The sequence below is a fragment of the Macaca fascicularis genome, chromosome 7 (genome assembly GCF_037993035.2).
Source record: "Macaca fascicularis isolate 582-1 chromosome 7, T2T-MFA8v1.1".
NCBI lineage: Eukaryota > Metazoa > Chordata > Mammalia > Primates > Cercopithecidae > Macaca > Macaca fascicularis.
In genome coordinates, this window is record NC_088381.1 from 118399281 (window position 1) to 118419630 (window position 20350).

Sequence of the window (20350 nt, forward strand, 5' to 3'; positions counted from 1 at the left end):
ACCTGTTAATGAAGAGGAAGTCTCTCATTCCTGATTTCCTGACAAGTTGTGTTGTTATAGAAAATACATTACATGCCAGGCACGGTGGCTCACGCCTGTAATCCCAACACTTTGGGAGGCTGAGGTGGGTGGATCATGATGTCAAGAGATCAAGAACATCCTGGCCAACATGGTGAAACCCTGTCTCTAGTAAAAATACAAAACTTAGCCGAGTGTGGTGGCAGGAGCCTGTAGTCCCAGCCACTCAGGAGGCTGAGGCAGAAGAATCAATTGAACCCAGGAGGCGGAGGCTGCAGTGAGCCGAAATTGTGCTACTGCACTCCAACCTGGTAACAGAGTGAGACTCCCTCTCAAAAAAAAGAAAAAAGAAAATACATTAAAAATAATTCTATAATGTTTTCAGAGAAGGCAAGCATAGTTATGAATAGCCCTACAACTAATTATATAAGAAATAATAGTTTTGAAATACTGAAAAGGATAACATTTTCCAACAGGAACTTCAGCTTCATTCTTGAAAATTATTTGTATTCTGTTAATACAAATTCAACTACAAAAATGAGCAGCTGGATTTCTAAGAAGTCTTTTTCAGAAAAAATAATACGCATATGTGTTGTGGCTATGCTTTTTTTTCCCTTAGTTGAAAGCAAGGCTCTTAAAACCTTTATTTCCTTGGAAACAGATGTTCTTTATATATATCCCATAGAAAGATCAAACTCACTACAGAAGCTGAGGTCCAGAGAAAAGGGCAATCACCAAAAGGGAAAGCACCTCTGCATTGCTGCAGAGGGACACCTAATTTCAATCTCAGCTACCAAAACTTCAGGCTAACCAAACTAAGAACATAAAAAGAGACTGTGTTAAGAACTAATCCTAGTTCTGAGGAGAACTAGGATAAAAAAAGTATCAACTGATAATTATGTGCAGGAAAGGTGTAGTTTACACTATTAATCTCTGTAGCTAAGCCTGTTTTAACTAAGCGAAAAGATGGACTCAGAAAACAAAGAAAAAAAAGCAAACTTTAGGCCTTATAAAACATTTGTTTTCAACTATGAGACTGCAAACACTTCCTTACCTCAAAGTCATCATCATCTGCTTCAGTGTAATGTGCATGATTATCTGGATTGTTCACTCTGTCTAACAGTTCAACCGCTAGGGCTCTAGAGAGACCTGGTTGCGCAACAAAAGTGTGCTAAAAGAAAACAAAATGAAATTTCATGAGCATGCCTTTATGTCTATGGTTTAAAGAAAATGCTATCTTCATTTTTTCATTCGGTAACTAGCAGAGACAAGTATATGGGAGTCTACTAATATAAATAAACTGTCTTAGTAAAAATATTCATCAGAGAATCCATAATTACATATTATATAAAACTGAAGAGCCTTTGTAAATTTAGAAAGTAATTTCTTTTTGTAAAGTTATCTAATCTATATTAAGTTCTAAAATTATATAGATTAGATATGGCTATATCAATGACATTCATTACTCATATCACTATACTGATGCAAATGAATACTGTGGTATGGTCCATAACCACAATAAGAAAAAAGCATGTATATCCTATATTTGCATACATTTAATTCTGTAAAATTATGTTAATGTACAAAGACGTATATAATTGAATACTGGCATTTCAGTAAAGCTTTCTTAGGTTGTTGTAATCATTGACTATTTCTAATATAAAAGTGTTTTATACACACACATATGCAGAGTATTCTATACATTCATATTAGAAGCCAAGAAATGTAATTCATTTTAGCTAAGGGCAACATTTTAAAGTTTTCTCTAAGGCAGGGGTGAGCAAACTACAGCCCATGGGGAAAATCTAGTGCACTGACCGCCTCTTTTTGTAAATAGTTTTATTGAGTATTAAAATTATACCCACATGTGTACAACTGTTTATGGCTGCTTCTGGGCTATAATGGCAGAACTCAGTAGTTGTGGCAGACGCTGTATGGCCCACAAAGTTTAAAATATTTACTATGTGAACTGCCTATAGAAAATTTGCTGGCTGGGCATGGTGGCTCATGCCTGTAATCCCAGCACTTTGGAAGGCTGAGGCGGGTGGATCACGTGAGGTCAGGAGTTCAAGACCAGTTTGGCCAACATGGTGAAACCCTGTCTCTACTAAAAATACAAAAATAAGCCAGGTGGTAGTGGCATGTGCCTGTAATCTCAGCTACTCGGGAGGCTGAGGCAGGAGAATGGTTTGATCCTGGGGAGCTGGGGTGGAGGTTGCAGTGAGCTGAGATCGTGTCACTGCACTCCAGCCTGGGCAACAGAGTGAGACCCTGTTTCCAAAAAAAAAAAAAAAAACAGAAAGTTTGCTGACCCCTGCTGTAAGAGATCGCTAACATTTTTATATTAAAAACCTAAATACTTTTGTTCTACTGATATGTCTAATTTACAACTACAGGAAATCCCCTTGTAATTTCAATGACTTACAGTCAGAAGTCTTTCAGCAGTTGGTCTTTTTTTTGGGTTTTTGGTTAGTGCTATTTTGACAAAATTATGGAATGTTGATGACCTTCAAATAAAAAGAGATGTACAAAAATATTTCACTACTATATTTTGGTGTTAGTAAATAACATTAACTTAGGAACAGTTAGTAAGTCTAAAACACCATGATTTTTTTATTGGGCCACTTAGTTAAAGTACAATATATTCCTTGGAAACAACTGTGTCAGTTTTGTCTTTTAAATAAAATACAATTAAGTAACAGAACAGTAATATACAACCATAAAAATTACACTAACAATCAGAAATGGATAGGCTGTATCATTTATATATGACCTACTTTTCTAGGTACTACTTAGGAGTCTAAATGTCCTTTTCTCATTGCATAATTTACCTAGTATGTAAATGTTGTGCTATACCAAAAGAGTTGGATGGCACAAAAGGCAGGCACGGGATAATATAAGAGACTATTTAAATCCCAAAGAGACTAATTAATTTCTTAGAAAAAAAGGCAAAGAGGAGGGAGCAATTTTAGCAACCAGAAGGGTTTTCTGCCACCTTCACTGATGAAGTGGGGAAAGGGAGAAGACATAAATTAAAGGTATCACATTTTGATTATTGATAAATGACACAAAAAGGTATTTCTACCATTGCCAAGATTCCACTGGAGAGAATGGACAAGAACTAAAGGGATGAAATAACCATATTTATCAGCAATGACAACAACCACACACCAGTTCTGTGCAGAGAAATCAAATCACTATATCGCATTTGATGGCTCGTGACAGAGATAACATGGAGTCAGACAGTATCGGGACTGGCAAAGATTCTCCAATGGTAACAACTGCTCTGAAATCTGACTGTGAATTTAGCATTTATAGCGAACATTCATTCATTCCTGAATGAATATCAGTCATTTCTGCCATAAAACCATTCAGTTCCAGATGTCTAGGAACTTAGGGCAACAGGAAATAGGAAGGACCCAGTGTCAATACTGTTAGCAGCAGAATATAAACTCCCTTCTCTACACAGTGTGATTTGCTGTTCTTTCCTGTCATCATCCCCAGAATGGCTGGAGTCCTAAATAAAATAAGACAGACTACAGAAACATAAAGCAGTGGTTGAGAACCTGTTTGTGGGGAGGGGCCTCTTAGAATCTGAAATAAGCTATAGACTGTCTTCTCAGAAAAATGGATATACATACAGAATTTTGGGGGCTCACAAATCCTCAAAGATCCATGTAATCTAGATAAAGAATTCCAGAATTTAAGAATTCGGAAACTTACTCACACGGCTTCTTTTATTAAATGCATGGGGAAGATATTACCAGAAAAATAATCTTTAATTTGTATTAACCAATTGATGACATCTTTTTGGACTATAAAGATAGGTAAACTGCTTTACTTTGTAAGAGAAGAGATCAAGATGAAAATAAGTAATAAACATTTTGAGTATTACAGAAGGAAGAGAGGGAAAAACCAACAGAGACTGATTTTAAGTGTCATGGTATCTGGGAACCCTTTTCATATCACCTTCCATGAAAGTCAATGTGAAATTAATGGAAGTAAAGGAATACAGGGCAAAAATAGATGATTCTTCAAAATCTTCATGTATTCACTTCTAATTCTTTCCTCACCACATTTCTTACCCAATCTGCCAAAGAGCTAAGAAAGTATTGAATTTTATGAGAATATTGGATTATAAAGAACACTGGGCCGGGTGAGGTGGCCCACGCCTGTAATCCCAGCACTTTGGGAGGCCGAGGTGGGTGGATTACAGGGTCAAGAGACTGAGACCATTCTGGCCAACATGGTGAAAACCCATCTCTACTAAAAATACAAAAATTAGCTGGGTGTGGTGGCACATGCCTATAGTCCCAGCTACTTGGGAGGCCGAGACAGGAGAATCGCTTGAACCCGGGAGGCAGAGGTTGCATTGAGCCAAGATTGTGCCACTGTACTACAGCCTGGCGATAGAGAGAGACACTGTCTCCAAAAAAAAGAAAGAAACACTGGGCTGGGCACAGTAGCTCACATCTGTAATCCTAGTACTTTTGGAGACTGAAGTGGGAGGATCTCTTGAGGCCAGGAGTTTGAGACCAGCCTGGGCAACATAGTGAGACCCTGTTTCTACAACAAACAAAACTTAGCCAGGTGTGGTGGCACATCCTATAGTCCCAGCTACTCAGGAGGCAAAGGAGGGAGGATCTCTTGAGCCCAGGATTTTGAGGTTGCAGTGAGCTATGATCATGACACTGCACTACAGCCTGGATAACACAGCAAAATCCTGTCTCAAAGAAAAAAAAAAAAAAAGAAATATCAGAAAATAAATCTAGATCCTTGCCATAGGTCTGCAAGCAAATCAGCTGTGTAGCTTTGACAAAACTGCTTAATGTCTATGAACTTCTGTTTAATTATCTATAAAATATGGGAACTGAATCTACACCCCTTTCGATTATAAAATTCTATAAAACATATATTCTTTAACTCACCATTTTGTTTTGTCCTTTAGTTTGGGAGGTTGAAAATTACTTTTTGACATTAAGAAGAGAGCCCTGAAATAAAAATTATAGTTAAAGAACAATATCAAAATTACTACATCTAACAATTAGAATGAATACTCTGTAATGAATTTATACAAGACTACCACATAAGTGGGCAATGATAAAAACTACTATGGGATATAGAAATTAAATTTTTAATACTTTATAAGCCTACAAAAAATTTCTCGACTACAGAGGAGATTTTTAAATTTCCAACAAGCCCTTATTCACAAAGCAAACCTACCAAACACTGGAAAAGAGTTTTCCTACTATACTGTTACATATGTAACCCATATTATATCTTAAGCACATGTCTATATAATTGTATATAACTCTCTAATACATAGAGATGACATGTTCCCCTAACATTAGGTTGCATATTTAACCAAAGACTGGCTCCATATTTCTTTTGGGTGTACAGGCAAATTATATCCATTTCCTGATTGTTTTCCTTTTTTGGACAATGGTTTCCCATATTCTCTTGGTATATTAAATACACAAACCAATCTACAAGAGAACTTTGTCTATAAACTCACGTGTGACCCATTTTCTTTTGGGCTATGGGGGGAGTATGATAGAGGATTTAAGAAGTTCTAAAATGCTCTATTTCAGCATTTCCTACAGAAATCCCAGGTTTCTAAGCAAATTCCTTATTCTTTTTTAGCATAACAAATACATTTTTCCTTTTTAAAAATTAAATGATTCAAAGGAAAAATTTTAAAAAATCTATATTCCCACCATTCTATTATTTAACATTTTCTAAACTTTAAAAAGTTTCTAATGTTTTTAGTCTTTATCTAAATGCTTACCAATTACATTATATTTACATTAGTATTTATAATTTTTTTCATTAATAATCAATTTTCCATTTTGCTTTGGTTCATATATATGTAACCGCTCCCCTTAACTGCTAAATAATTAGATTAGCAATTGATCAACTACTACATATTTAGATTTTTTCCCTTGTTATCCTGAAATGCATAATTCTTAGCATTTTCTTAGATTATTTCTGAAGTATAATCCCCTAAACAGTGGAATCACTGAAACATTTGTATTGTCCTTAATAAATAACATCAAAGTGTTTTCCAAAAGGTCTGTACTTATCAGCATTCTAGCTAAAAGTAGGTATCTTTTAATATATATTATCTTTAGCTGCTTATGAGGTCAAATAGATTCCCATATCTGGTACTTGCTCATAAACCTTAATCTATCTTTTTCTTGTAGTCTTTGAATGATTTCCTTATATAGTATATATTAATCAGTTGCCGATTATGTTAGTAAAACACTTTTACCATTCTGTTAATTTTTTTTTAGCTTCATATCATTTATTTTTAAAGTGTCAATTTTAGCCTAATCTATCTTTTCCTTCAAAGTATCAAAAAACTTTTCAGAAGCCCTCAAATATTTTTTTCTGAGACAATACATCCTAGAATGTAAATGATAATTATATTCAGCACAGACACCTCTTCGTTATTCCTCGACAAAATAAAAAGAAACAAAATCAAATATAACTAGAAAAGTTTCATCTGCATTCTATCATTTACTTATAATTCCACATAGGACAAAAAAAAAAAAGATGAATTGATAAAAGAATGAACAGGAAGACTCAAAGAGTCTTAAAAGAATGTTAACTGTCATATCCTAGTGCGATTATTAAGGGAAATTTGTTTTATGGAAAAGCTTCAAACAGTGTGGACAATTTACTCTTATGCTGTTTTAGGAGCAGCAATACAAGACAGGTTTTTTTTTTTTTATTTTAAAGACTAATCAAGTACAGTAGTGAGAAGGAGAAGAAGAGCAGAACAAGGAGCTTGATCTGTAATTGTGAAAAATGAATTGAGATAACTATCTTCGGACTAGCCCACAATAGGTTTTGGATGAGATTATCCCTAAATCCCTTACAACACCTTTACTATTTTTCATTCTTAAAAATGAGCTTGATGCTGAGTTATCAGCATTTCACTTTCCCCATAGACTTGATCAATAACTGGATAATTATAAATAATGAGAACACCTCATTGGGTGGAGATCAAACATAGGTGGTTGAAGTTCTCCAAGTTCAATTGCTGTTATTCCTACTGCCCAGATATCACAGAGTTGGTTGTAGCCACCATTCTTCTCTACTGCTGCAACTTCTGGGGCCATCCTAGAAGGAATCAATGAATACAACATTTTTGTTGTTAAATATTGATCTGAATCTGTTACTTCCTGTTATAATCACTGGCTTGTTGAAGGGAAGGAGGCTGAGACATGTTTACCAGAAAAGAAGAAACATTACTAAGTAAAGGCTTAAATCTCTATTTCACACACATACACACTTTTAAAACTAATTAAGAATCTTGAATGCCCTCCTCTGAATGTTTATGTTCTAAGGAAAAATCTTGTTTTAGTTTAGTTTCTGTTTTTGTGAATCTTGTTATATAATATGCAAAAAGAAAAAGAATACTTAAATCCCTGTGAAGGTCAAAGAAAAGTTCCCAAAGGAGGTGAGACTTCTAAGTAAGGTGGGGAGCCTGGACATTTCAGTGAGAGGAAACGAGTACAGATTTAGGGAGACCAGGAAACCTGACACGACAGTGCTCAATGTATCACCTGCAAACTGATAAGGGGCCATACATTGCTGGCTACCAGTCTGTAGTAAATACAGAAATGGAGAGTAAGCATTTATGCTTGTCCAAATGCATACATTCATTTTTATCTTATTTTACAAATAAGTCTGTAATGGACAGGAAGTAACACATGGTTTGAGAAAGTCTAGAAAGTATTTGGACAAGAAATCTCAGAAGTAGAGGCTAGATTATAAATCATCTACTGATTAAACAAAAAAGGTTAGACTTTATCATGAAAATGATGGGGACCCAATGAAAGATTTAATTACAAGGGCAAACAATCTAAAACTTCATGGCAAGATGAAGGATAGTGTGAAATCAGGTGAAGCCAGTCAGGCAGACATGTTAGAGGTCTGTTTCAAAAATACAAGGGGAAAAAAACCCCCAAGAACTTTTCAAAGACAGTAGCAGAGGGAACAGAATGAAAGGGGTTAACTTAAGATATAGATCTGAGGAGGAAATGCTTGTGGATATTGAAATAGAGCTATTATTGAACAACTGTTGAATATGCAGAAGACTGAAGGGGGAGTTATATGTTTGGGAATCAGTATTGTAGAAGGCATCTGAAGTTATAAAGTGTAGATGATACTGTTCAGGGGAAATATTCTTTTATCTTTTCAAACATTTACTAACTTAACTTCAATTAATTTGAATTGAATATCCACAAGGGACAAGTTGCTTTTATATGTACTTAGGCTATAAAAAGTTATATTAACACACTGTCTCTCAAATTAAGTGTGGTTAGGATATAAAGTATGTATACTAAAAATGTGAACAGGTAGATGTGTACTATATGCAAGTGCTACAAACATAATAATGGATATAGGAGTAAGGAGAAGTAAACAATCACCATGGAGCAAGATAACTGAAGGCAAGTTTCACAGAGGAAAGAGGCTGAGGTGCAGCCCAGAGAAAGCAAACAGGATTCATCTCCTCTACCCACTGGAATCAGTTAGTGGTGGTGGCTAACCAGAATGTCAAGTTGACTATGACTGTTGCACTTCCTGGCTCAGGGGGAAACTGTATTCATTCAGTTGGCCATAGCTATAGAATGGTAGAGAGCGTGGCCCTCTTAAGAATGGGGATAGCTTAAGATAACACAGAAAAATGGTAACTTAGGGAAGCAGTAAAGAAAGCTAAAGTAGTAGTATTTCACCTGATACAGTCAGGGTACAAAAAATAGACAATTTAGACTAGAAGAGTATTCACAAAAAGGACAGTCATAGAGAGTGAGGGACTCTGATGTGACTAAGGAAATCCTATAGGTTATCTAACTCACCTATATCTTCATTTAACTTTTATTTAACTGATACTTATTGAGGCTTTTTTCCCGTTAAAGTGATATGTGTTGACTGAAAAGAATTTGGAATATGTGAAAAAATATGGAAGAAAACAAGTTAAGCATGATCCCACTCAAAGAGAGCTCCTGTTTCACATATTTTCATCCATGATTTTTACACACACACACCTTTTATAAAATGTTATCATATTGCATATACTACTTGGAGTCTTGCTTTTTAAAATTAACAGCATATCATGAACAGTAGCATATTATTCCACTGAACTGAATAAATGTAATTCCCTTAACTAATTCCTGTTATATATTATTTTCCCTCAATTTTTATCATTAAAACAGTGTGATAAAGCTTATCATATATAAATCTGTATGCCTCCCTAATAAATTAATAGATGTGGAATTACTGAGAATAAAGAAGATAAACATTGCTTAAAGTTACTGATAAACATTACCATCAAATTATGCTTCAAAATTGTTCTACCAATTTCTTTTTTTTTTTCCTTCAACTTTTAAGTTCCAGGGTACATGTGCAAGACGTGCAGGTTTTTTACACAGGTAAATGTGTGCCATGGTGGTTTGCTGCACAGATTAACCCATCATGTTGGTATCACTATTAAGCCAGCATCCATTAGCTATTCTTCCTGATGCTCTTCCTCCCTAACCCCTATTCTACCAATTTCTACTCTCACTGCCAAATATTTAGTAATAGCAAGTATGCCCATAATTCCAAACATTTTCCAATTTGATAGAAAAAAGTCATTTAATTTGTTCATCAAGGGAAACATTATTCAGAATATATATATTTTTAGGTTAGTCAAGTGAAGCACTGAGAGCAAAGAAGGAACAAAGAAGTCTGTAGGGGCTGCATGCCCCTAGCCATGACCTGCAGGCCATTACTTAATGTAAGAAACATGAGAAAACATTTACATTTGCCTATTTACTTCAAAGACATGAAGTAATTCACATTGGAGAAAAACCCCATGAATGGAAGAAATTTGGTAAAGCCTTGAGATTCTGCAGTTCTTTTCAAAAACATAAAAGAGGCCGGGCGCGGTGGCTCACGCCTGTAATCCCAGCACTTTGGGAGGCCGAGGCGGGCGGATCACAAGGTCAGGAGATCGAGACCACGGTGAAACCCCGTCTCTACTAAAAATACAAAAAATTAGCCAGGCGCGGTTGTGGGCGCCTGTAGTCCCAGCTACTCGGGAGGCTGAGGCAGGAGAATGGCGTGAACCTGGGAGGCGGAGCTTGCAGTGAGCCGAGATCGCGCCACTGCACTCCAGCCTGGGCTGGGCGACAGAGCGAGACTCCGTCTCAAAAAAAAAAAAAAAAAAAAAACAAAAAAAAACCATAAAAGAACTCATAGTAGAGAAAAATCTCATAAATGTGATAAAGCCTTTGGATATTCCAGTTACCTTCATAACCACAAAAGTGCTCATACTGGAGAGAGACCCTATGAATGTATGGAATATGTGAAATAATTAAGTTGTCTTAGTTGCTTTCAAAGGGCTCATACTGGTGAAAAATCTTTTACATGTAAGAAATATGGTAAGGGAGTTTTTCTTTCTAGTTCCCTTCAGAAACATGAAAGAAATACTACTAGACAGAAACCCTATACATGTAAGAAATGTGGTAAAGTCTTAGTCATTTCTGCCCCATGTGAAGACATGAAAGAACACATACTAGAGAAAAATCCTGTGACTATAAAAAATGTGGTAAAGCCTTCAATCAATACAGTTCCCTTAGAAGACATGAAAGAGCTCATACTGGAGAGAAACCCTATGAATGTCAAAAATGTGGTAAATCCTCCAGTTGTTTCAGTTGCCTTCAGACATATGAGAGAACTCATACTAGTGATAAACTTTATGAATATGAAAAATGTGGTAAAACCTTCAGACATTTCAGTTCCCTTCGAACACATGAAAAAACTCATACTGGAGAGAAACTCTATGAAGGTGAAAAAAAAAAAATGTGGTAAAGCCTTTAGTCGTTTCAACTACCTTGAAACCATGACAGAATTCATACTGGAGAGAAACCCTATGATTGTAAGACATGCAATAAAGCCTTCAGATATTCCAGTTCTGTATGTAAAACATGAAATAAATTATACTTCACAGAAATCCTGGGAATGTAAGGAATGTGAGAAAACATTCAATTATCTGAGTTATGTTTGAAAACATGAAAAAAATTATACTGGAGAAAAACCATATGTATATGAGAAATGTTGTAAAGCCTTTGCATGTTCCAGTTCCCTTTGAACACATTAAAAAACTCATACTGAAGAAAAACCTATGAATGTAAGGAATATGGGAAGGCATGTATTTTTGCCACTTCCCTTTGAAAATACAAAAAACTCATATTGGGGGGAAAATATGCATGTAAACAATGTGGTAATGTCCTCAGTGTTTCCAGTTCTAGACGAAGACATGAAAGAGGTCATTTCTGAAAAACCCTGTAAACATACGGAATGTGGGGATGCCTTTGTTTCTCCCAGGTACATTCAAAGACACATGATATGTGCACACTGGAGATGAATCTTATAAGAATGTATTCTTCATCTAAATCCTAGTACTTGGCAAAACAGGTAAGTTTCCATTTTAATAATTATTTCAAAAGTCATCTGAGAATGCCTATTGAAAAGAAATCTTATAAGTTTAATTTGGAAAGCCTGATGCAAATTAAACATTGACTAATGCTCAAAACATGCACATGAATGAAATGTTATACAAATTAAAAACATATTGTGTTTATCAGTGGCTCATTCTTAATGAGGATCTCTGGACTATTGATTTCCACTTATTTTCCATGAAAATATTGAGGTGAGAATTCTGTAGACACCCTTTCAGTGACAGTTAAGTGAATTCAATATGTAGTGTTTTTTTGTCAGTTAATAAAAATTTTTCTTTATATTTCTAAAAGGTTGTTGGATCTATGTATGGATGAATTAAAAATGTATTTCTAATATGTAGGTAAGATTTTTATGTAGCTTTTTAATTGGTCTGTGATTAATGTGTCATTGAAAACTGAGTCTTTGTTAATTTTGGGGATTTTCTTACTGGCCTCATGTGAAAAGTGTTGGTTACGCCTCACCAATTAGATATATTCTACCTTTCTTTTTTATGGAAAAAATACTCTCTTTTGACACAAATAAGTCTATGCCACTTTTTTGGCTAATGGAGTTGGTATTAGAAAAAAAAAGAAATCTGTAACTTCTTGTGATCCATTATCATACTTTATGATACCTAATATGTATTATTTTACTAATTGCTTCTAATGAGACATTCTTTTTATCGACTTAAAAGAACTTACATATTAAAAATATTAAACCTAGTTTGGCATATTTTAGACAATATTTCCTGTTTTTTTACTTGCCTTTTAATTTTGCTTAAGCTGGTGGACATACATAAGTTTTAAATTTTCATGCAGTTAAATCTATCAGCATTTCCTTTTAAGGTTTTATGCTTTATGGCCAGAAAGGCTTCCTCAGCTCTTAAAGCAGATAGTTACTGATGGCTCTTTTGGTTTCATTTTTATACTTAACTATTTCCACATACCATTTTTTGACATCAGGTATGAGGTACAGAGCTACTTAAATTTATTTTCAAATAATAAATTATCCAAACACTGCCCATTAAAGAATCCAAATTGGCCAAGCACGGTGGCTCAAGCCTGTAATCTCAGCACTTTGGGAGGTGGATCACTTAAGTTTTAGACCAGGAGTTTTAGACCAGCCGAGGAGTTTTAGATGAAACCCTGTCTCTACAAAAAAAATTACAAAAAATTAGCTGGCTGTGATGTTGCATGCCTGTAGTCTCAGCTATTTCGGGGGCTGAAATGGGAGGATCATCTGGCTCCGGGAGATCAATGATGCAGTGAGCTGTGATTGTGCCACCACACTCTAGCCAGGGCGACAGAATGAAACCCCGTCTCAGAAAAAAAAGAAGATAAAAAAAAGAAAAGAATCCAACCTTTCACACAAACTGTAAATGTCACCTTTATAACATTCACTATTTTAAATATTAAGGCTTTGTTATGAGGCTTTTTATTTCTATCATCTGTCAATAATGAAAGCAGTGTTTTAGAAAGATTATTTTGTCAGTAATCAGTGGAATGCACTAAGAGTGGGGTGGCTGGTAAGACTAATAGTAGGTAGGATGTAGGAGTTTTAACAACCAGCAAGAAGAATCCTAGATTAAACTTAGGTGATGGGTCAATAGGTGCAGCAAACCCATCATGGCACATGTTTACCTATGTAACAAACCTGGACATTCTACACATGTACCCCGGAACTTAAAATAAAATAAAGTAGAAAAGTCCTAGATTAAAATAGAATAAATGCCAGAAGAAAGGGTAAGAAAATTACAGGAGGCAAATCTTTTGAAAATTTCATACCTAAGAGTCCTCTCAATATAAAATCATATAGATAGTGAAAACTATTAACACTTCAACAGAGGGAAGGCTGCACCATGAATATAAGCATCAAAGTTCCCTAACCCAACCAGAACTTATGATAATATCAATGAGCACACAAATCTCCCTATTTTTAATAATCACTTCTATTATCAAGTATCGAGGATGATCATTAAACCATGAAGAAATGAAAATGGATCAAATTCAATCACAGTAATGTCTTACCAATAAGGGGTGCCAATGAAAGATTTTCGTTTTGCAATGGTAGCTGTTATTTTTGCAGCCACACCAAAGTCAGCTGGTGAGGAAAAAACCAGAAAATTTTAGTTCTTTACAGTACATCAAACAACATTTTTACTTTCACCCTTAGGCATGGCAGTATTAATAATTCAAATATTAATGTTAGAAAAATGTACATAAATTGAATACCGAAATCTCTTCTTGCTTAGTTCACAACACACTTATTAAAAAAAATTTATTGGCACTTTACTAGAATGAAAATGTACTTTATTAAGAATGAAGTTAACAAAAAATATTTTTATTATATACACAATGAAGTTAATTTGGGAAAAAGAGAAAAAAAGCATAAAAAATAAAACACATGGGAAAAACACACACCTATATTCCTTTTATCCTAATATAATAAGGATAGCATTCTGGTACTATTTTTTTTACAGTCATTTTTTCTATGTATAAACTTTTTAAGTGTTGTAGTTAAACATCATTGTATTGTAATCCCTGCTACTTGGGAGGATTAGGTGGGAGGATCGCCTGAGGCCAGGAGTCCAAGTATACAGTGAGCTATGACTGAGTCACTGTACTCCAGCCTGGACGAGAGTGAGACCATCTCTTTCAAAACAAACAAAATAACACATAGAAATACGTGGTTGTAAAATACTAAATAAATATACAGTCCATTTTTGTCATTTAACACACCAGATTTTACTCCTACAAATTCATAGATATCAATGATTGAACAGATTTATCACAGTTTAACAGTTTTTCTATTGCTAGACTTATGTTTGCATTTTTTCTACCATAAGTAATATTATCGTTCATGCTTCAATGAATATGGATTTTCCAACTTTAGGTTTAATTTCCTTAAAATGAGTTTTGGGAGTAAAATTACTGGATCAAAAGTTAAACATTATTGCGACTCTTGATATGAAAATGAAACGTGTATAATGTTAATTCTCATTTAAAATTTTATAAAAATTTAACATACCTAATTTTACATCGCCATGGTCTGTCAATAAAATATTAGCACCCTAGAACAAAAAATACAAATACTATTAAATTAGCATCATAAAATTTCTTCCAATAGAATTGGCAATTTAAATGTATTAAATGAACTTACTTTGATATCTCTATGCATTTTGCCTTTAGTATGCAAATAGGCAAGACCCTAAAAGTTAAAAAAAAAAAAAAAGTATCAGCAAAACTGTAAATGTGACTCCTAAATTTTCTACTTTAATTCTTATCGAATAACTAGACTGTCTATTTTGGGGAGAAAAAACCCAGGTAAGTAAATCAATGTTTACTATATTTTAAAGATTTGTTTTCGTTTTTGAGACAGAGTCTCACACTCTTGCCCAGGCTGGAGTGCAGTGGCAGCGATTTTGGCTCACTGCAGCCTCCATCTCCTGGGTTCAAGCAATTCTCTTGCCTCAGCCTCCCAAGAGACTGAGATTACAGGCATGCACCACTATGCCTGGCTAATTTTTGTATTTTTTAGTAGAGGTGGGGTTTCACAACTCCTGACCTCAAGTGATCCACCCTCCTCGGCCTCCCAAAGTGCTGGGATTACAGGCGTGAGCCACCACACCCGGCCTGAAGATTTCTAATTTATTTTCTGATAAACATCAGAAATATTTCACTAAACACAATCAAGATGCCGAACATATTCATTACCCCTAAAAGTTTCCTTATGTGATGCTCCTTTATAATTTTCCCATTCTTCCCCACAACCCTCACAAACACTGATCTGCTTTCTGGCACTATAGATCAGGGTTTCAAAGTTGTTTGACTATTCTAGGTGTTTTGCATTTCCACAGCAATTTCAGAATCAGCATGCCAACTTCTTTAATAAAAAGCCTTCTCAAATTGTGATTGGAGTTGCACTGAATCTATAGATCAATTTGTAAAGAATTATCATCTTAACAGTATTGAGTCTTCTGGTCTGTGAACATGGTATAGTTCTCCATTTATTTGGGTTTTTAATTTCTCTTGGCAGTTTTGTAGTTTTCTGTATGCAGGAGTTTATGCATCTTTTATCATATTTACCCCTAAGAATGTATAACATATTCTTTATGTTATTATATGTTGTATTATTTCAATTTCTGATTGTCCGTTGCTAGTATATAGAAATCTGATTGATTTTTGTTTATTGGTAGTGAATATTACAATCTTTCTAGCCTCACTTATTAGTTCTAGTAGCTACTTTGTAGATTTTATTCCATTTTCTATTTAGATGATGATGTGGTCTGTGAATAAAGACAGTTATACGTCCTACTTTCTAATCCAGATACCTTTTATTTCATTATTTTCTCTTTTTGCACTGGCTGAAACCTCTAGGACAATGTTGAAAAGTAAGTAGTAAAGGCAGACTTCATCACTCTGTTTGAGTGAGCTTGGAGGAAAAAACATCCCATCTTTTACCATTAAGTATGATTTTATCATAGATTTTTCACACGTACCCTTTATCAGGTTGACCAAGTTCCTTTCTATTCCTAGCGTGTTCAGAATTTTTTATCAGGAATGACTGCTGGATTTTGCTAAATGCCCTTTCTGTGTGTATTTAGATGATAATGTGGTTTTTCTTTTTTAGCTGTTAAGATGAAATGATTTTTGGATATTAAACCAACACTGCATTCTGGAATAAATTCCACTTGTTTATGATGTATTAACTTTTCAAATATATTACTGGATTACCTTTGCTAAACCTTTTATATTTAATGTTTACACCCAGGTTTATGAAGAACATTAGTCTGTAGTTTTGTTCTCTTGTAAGATTGTTGTCTAATTTTGGTGTCAGAATAATGCTGACTCAAAATGATTCGGGAGTTATTCCTCACTCTTCAATTTTCTAGAAAGGTATATATAGGATTGGCATTATTTCTTTCTTGTATGTTTGGTAGAATTGACTGTATGGCGCCATCTGGCTTGGAGTTTTCTTTGTGAGAATACATATAGGATTATTCAGGTTACTTATAATTGAGTGAGTTTGGTAGTTTTTATCTCTTGTTGAAACTGCCCATTTTATCTAAGTTGTAGGCTTTATTGGCATAATACTGTTCATAATACTGTCTTGTTATTTAATATCTGTAAATTCTGTCTTGACATCCATCATTCATTTCTGATGCTGACCACTTGTTTCTTCTCTTTTTACTTTTTTCCCTGATCAATCTGTCTAGATGTTTATCATTTTTATTGCTTGTCTCAAAGAATCAGATTTTTATTTCATCAATATTCTCTATTACTATTTTTCTCCTTTCCATTTCTTTTATTTCTAATCTAATCTTTTTTTTTTCCTTTCTCTGCTTACTTTGCATTATATTTGCTCATCTTTTTCTAGCTTCTTAGGTGGAAGCTGAGGGTATTAATTTGAGAGTTTCTATTTATTGCTATAAACTTCCCTGTAAGTACAGACTGAATATCACTTATCCAAAATGCTTGGGACCAGAAATATTCCAGATTTCACGTTTTTTAGTACTTGCAGAATATATACTGGTTAAGCATCCCTAATCAGAAAATAGAAAATACAAAATGCTCCAATGAGCATTTTCTTTGAGCATAATGTTGGACTTTCTTAAACATTTCTTGTAGGATGGGTCTGCTGGTGATTTGTTCTTTCAGTGTTTGTAAGTCTGAAAAACTCTACTTTGTCTTTGTTTTTGAAAGAGATTTTCTCTAGGAATAGAATTTTAGGTTGACAATTTCTTTCCAGTACTTTAAAGATTTTCCACTGTCTTCTCACTCATTTCTAACAATAAATCTTCCTTGTCTTTGTTCTTCTGTATATCACGAGTCCTGTTCTTAACTCTTCTAATATGTTCTAACCAAATAAGCAATTTGATTCATGTGTCTTAGTGTAGTTTTTTTTTCATGTTTTTTTTTTTTCTTTTTTTTTGTGCTCAGGGTTTGTTGAGCACTTTGGATCTGTGGGTTCATATTAATAGTTATCATCAGCCGGGCACGGTGGCTCAAGCCTGTAATCCCAGCACTTTGGGAGGCTGAGACGGGCGGATCACAAGGTCAGGAGATCGAGACCATCCTGGCTAACACGGTGAAACCCCGTCTCTACTAAAAAATACAAAAAGCTAGCCGGGCGAGGTGGCGGGCGCCTGTAGTCCCAGCTACTCGGGAGGCTGAGAAAGGAGAATGGCGTAAACCCGGGAGGCGGAGCTTGCAGTGAGCTGAGATCCGGCCACTGCACTCCAGCCTGGGCGACAGAGCGAGACTCCGTCTCAAAAAAAAAAAAAAAAAAAAAAAAAATAGTTATCATCAAATATGGACAATTTTCAGCCATCTCCCCTTTTCAGTTTGTCTCCCTTTTCTCTTTCGTTTTCCTTTTTTCTCTTTGTCCCTCTGTTCTTTTTTTTTTTTCCCCTCATTTTTGTCCCTTTTTTTCTGTTGTCCCTTCAAGGACATCAATTATATCCATATTAGGCCATTTGAAATCGTCCTACAGTTTAATGATACTCTACATTTAGAAAAAATTATTTTTTCTTTCCATGTTTCATTCTGAATATTTTCCATCTCTATGCCCTCAAATTCAAACTAATATACATTTTTTGCAATATTTAATCATCTATTAATTTCGTCCTTTGCTAACTCCATCAGACACTGTGGTTTTCATCTCTAGAAGTTTGACTTGGGCCTTTTTTATACCTTCCATATCTCAACTTGTTAAGCATCTTAAACAGTTATTATACTGTTTTAAAGTTTTTGTCTGCTAATTCTAGCATCTCTGTCAGTGCGGGTTGGTTTTACTGATTTTCATTTTATTATGCTTCTTTGCTTGTCTGGTAATCTTTGAGAAGACACCCAACATTGTACATTTTACTTTGTTAGGGCTGTATATTTTTGAATTTTCAAAAATACTCCAATACTCTGAAGTACTCTCCAATACTCTACCTTAAATACTCTAACTGGCTTGGGACCCCACCTGGGTTCCTTCTCCCTATACCATGGCCTGAAAACTTTCCAAAGGCCATAAGCTGGGGCAATTATATGGCTTCCTTGATTTGTTTCCTATTTTTCAGGCCTCACTGTCCTTCATTACCCGACGTTCAGTTTCTTGAAAATCACTGTTTCATATATTTTGCCTACTTTATTTGATTGTTTTGGGTGGCATGGTAAATCTACTTCTTGTTACTCAATTTTGACCAGATATGGAAGTTTATCTGCATAATAGAATTTTAAAACTGGAAATAATCTTGGAGGTATTCCCTTCCTAAGCTTCATATTAGGTTTTTTTTTTAAAAAATTTTCTGATTTTTTGTGGGTAAATAGTAGGTATATATTTATGGGGTATTTATTTGGTACAGGCAGGCAATGTGAAATAAGCACATCATGGAGAAAGGGGTATCCATCCCCTCAAACATTTATCCTTTGAGTTACAAGCAACTCAATGACACTCTTCGTTATATTAAAATATAAAATTCAGTTATTATTGACTATAGTCACCCTGTTGTGTTATCAAACACTAGGACTTATTCATTCATTCTTTTTTTTGGTACCCATTAATCATCCCCACTTCCCCCGCCACCATATCAAATCCCTTCTCAGCCTCTGGTAACCATCCTTCTACTTTCTATGTCTATGAGTTAATTGTTTTGATTTTTAGATCCCACAAATAAGAAAGAACACGTGATATTTGTCTTTCTGTCCCTGGCTTATTTCACTTAACATAAGGATCTCTAGTTCCATCCATGTTCTTGCAAATAAGCCTCATTTTATATACTCACGCATTACATAATGGGGATGCATACATTCTGAGAAATGCATTGTTAGGCAATTTTGTTGTGCAAGTATCATAGAGGGCACTTGCATAAACATGGATGGTATATACATATAGCCTACTAAACACCTAGGGTATGTGTATAGCCCTACTGCTCCTAAGCTACAAATCTGTGCAGCACGTTACTGTACTGATATTGTAGGAACTGTAACACAATGGCAATTACTGTGTATCTAAACATATCCAAACATAGAAAAGGTACACTAAAAATATAGTGTTAAAACCTTATGGGACCACTGTTGTATATGTAGCCCACTGTTGACCGAAATGTTATGCAGTGCAGCATTGTATTTTGGGAATTAGAACTATATAAATGGTTAAGGTCATAAACCAGCGCCAGAGTACAAATCGAACTTTGTTTTTTTTTTTTTTTTTAATTTTTTACCTCCACTCAGTACTTTGTTTAATACTTAGGGAAACAATGAACTCTGGAAATTAAAATACAAAGAAAATGAATTTGTCAATAATTCCCTGCTACGAGTGTATGATTAAGTTTGTATTTTATGTAGATACAATAAAGTAGGTTTCTATGTTATGCAAATGTTACAGGAATATACACACACATATATACATATATATTATACATCTCTCTACATATAAATATATATATGTCAGATAAATTAATCTGATTTATCTCTAAGATTTGGCAGTGGTTATGTCTTTTAAGGCATGTGGGAACCAACTCTTCAAAACTGACTAGAACTTTTTCCTAGATCAGCCCACTCTCCCACTTTGAAAAAGATGAAAGAACAACGCATAGACTATCAATTTCATTTCTAAACAAACTACACAATCTAGGAAATGTAGGGATAGAAGAATTAATTAACAATTATCAGTTGTAAATTACAAAAATACAAACCACAATCACTACTACTTATTCCCTCCTCCTAATTTAAATGCCTTAAAGTATATAAACAAAATTGTTAATTACTAATTTTCTCAGTGAGTAGTCTTTCAGGGCACTGAAAAAAATAAACAAATTGGGAGAAATACCACATACTCTATATCTTTATTG

The 20350-nt window shown here is 34.7% G+C and overlaps 1 protein-coding gene across 7 annotated transcripts in view; it reads right to left on the bottom strand.

Moving 5' to 3' along the window:
• Positions 1–20350, bottom strand: part of MAP4K5 (mitogen-activated protein kinase kinase kinase kinase 5) — a 108115-nt gene that overhangs the window by 42119 nt on the left and 45646 nt on the right. For all 7 annotated transcript variants that reach the window (XM_073997356.1, XM_065548786.2, XM_065548787.2 and 4 more), the window contains 7 exons: positions 14671–14718; positions 14539–14581; positions 13539–13611; positions 7012–7143; positions 4947–5009; positions 2444–2525; positions 1073–1189 (listed from right to left, as the gene is read on the bottom strand). In XM_073997356.1, coding sequence (XP_073853457.1) covers positions 1073–1189; positions 2444–2525; positions 4947–5009; positions 7012–7143; positions 13539–13611; positions 14539–14581; positions 14671–14718 — 558 coding nt within the window. The remainder of the gene's footprint in view (positions 1–1072; positions 1190–2443; positions 2526–4946; positions 5010–7011; positions 7144–13538; positions 13612–14538; positions 14582–14670; positions 14719–20350) is intronic.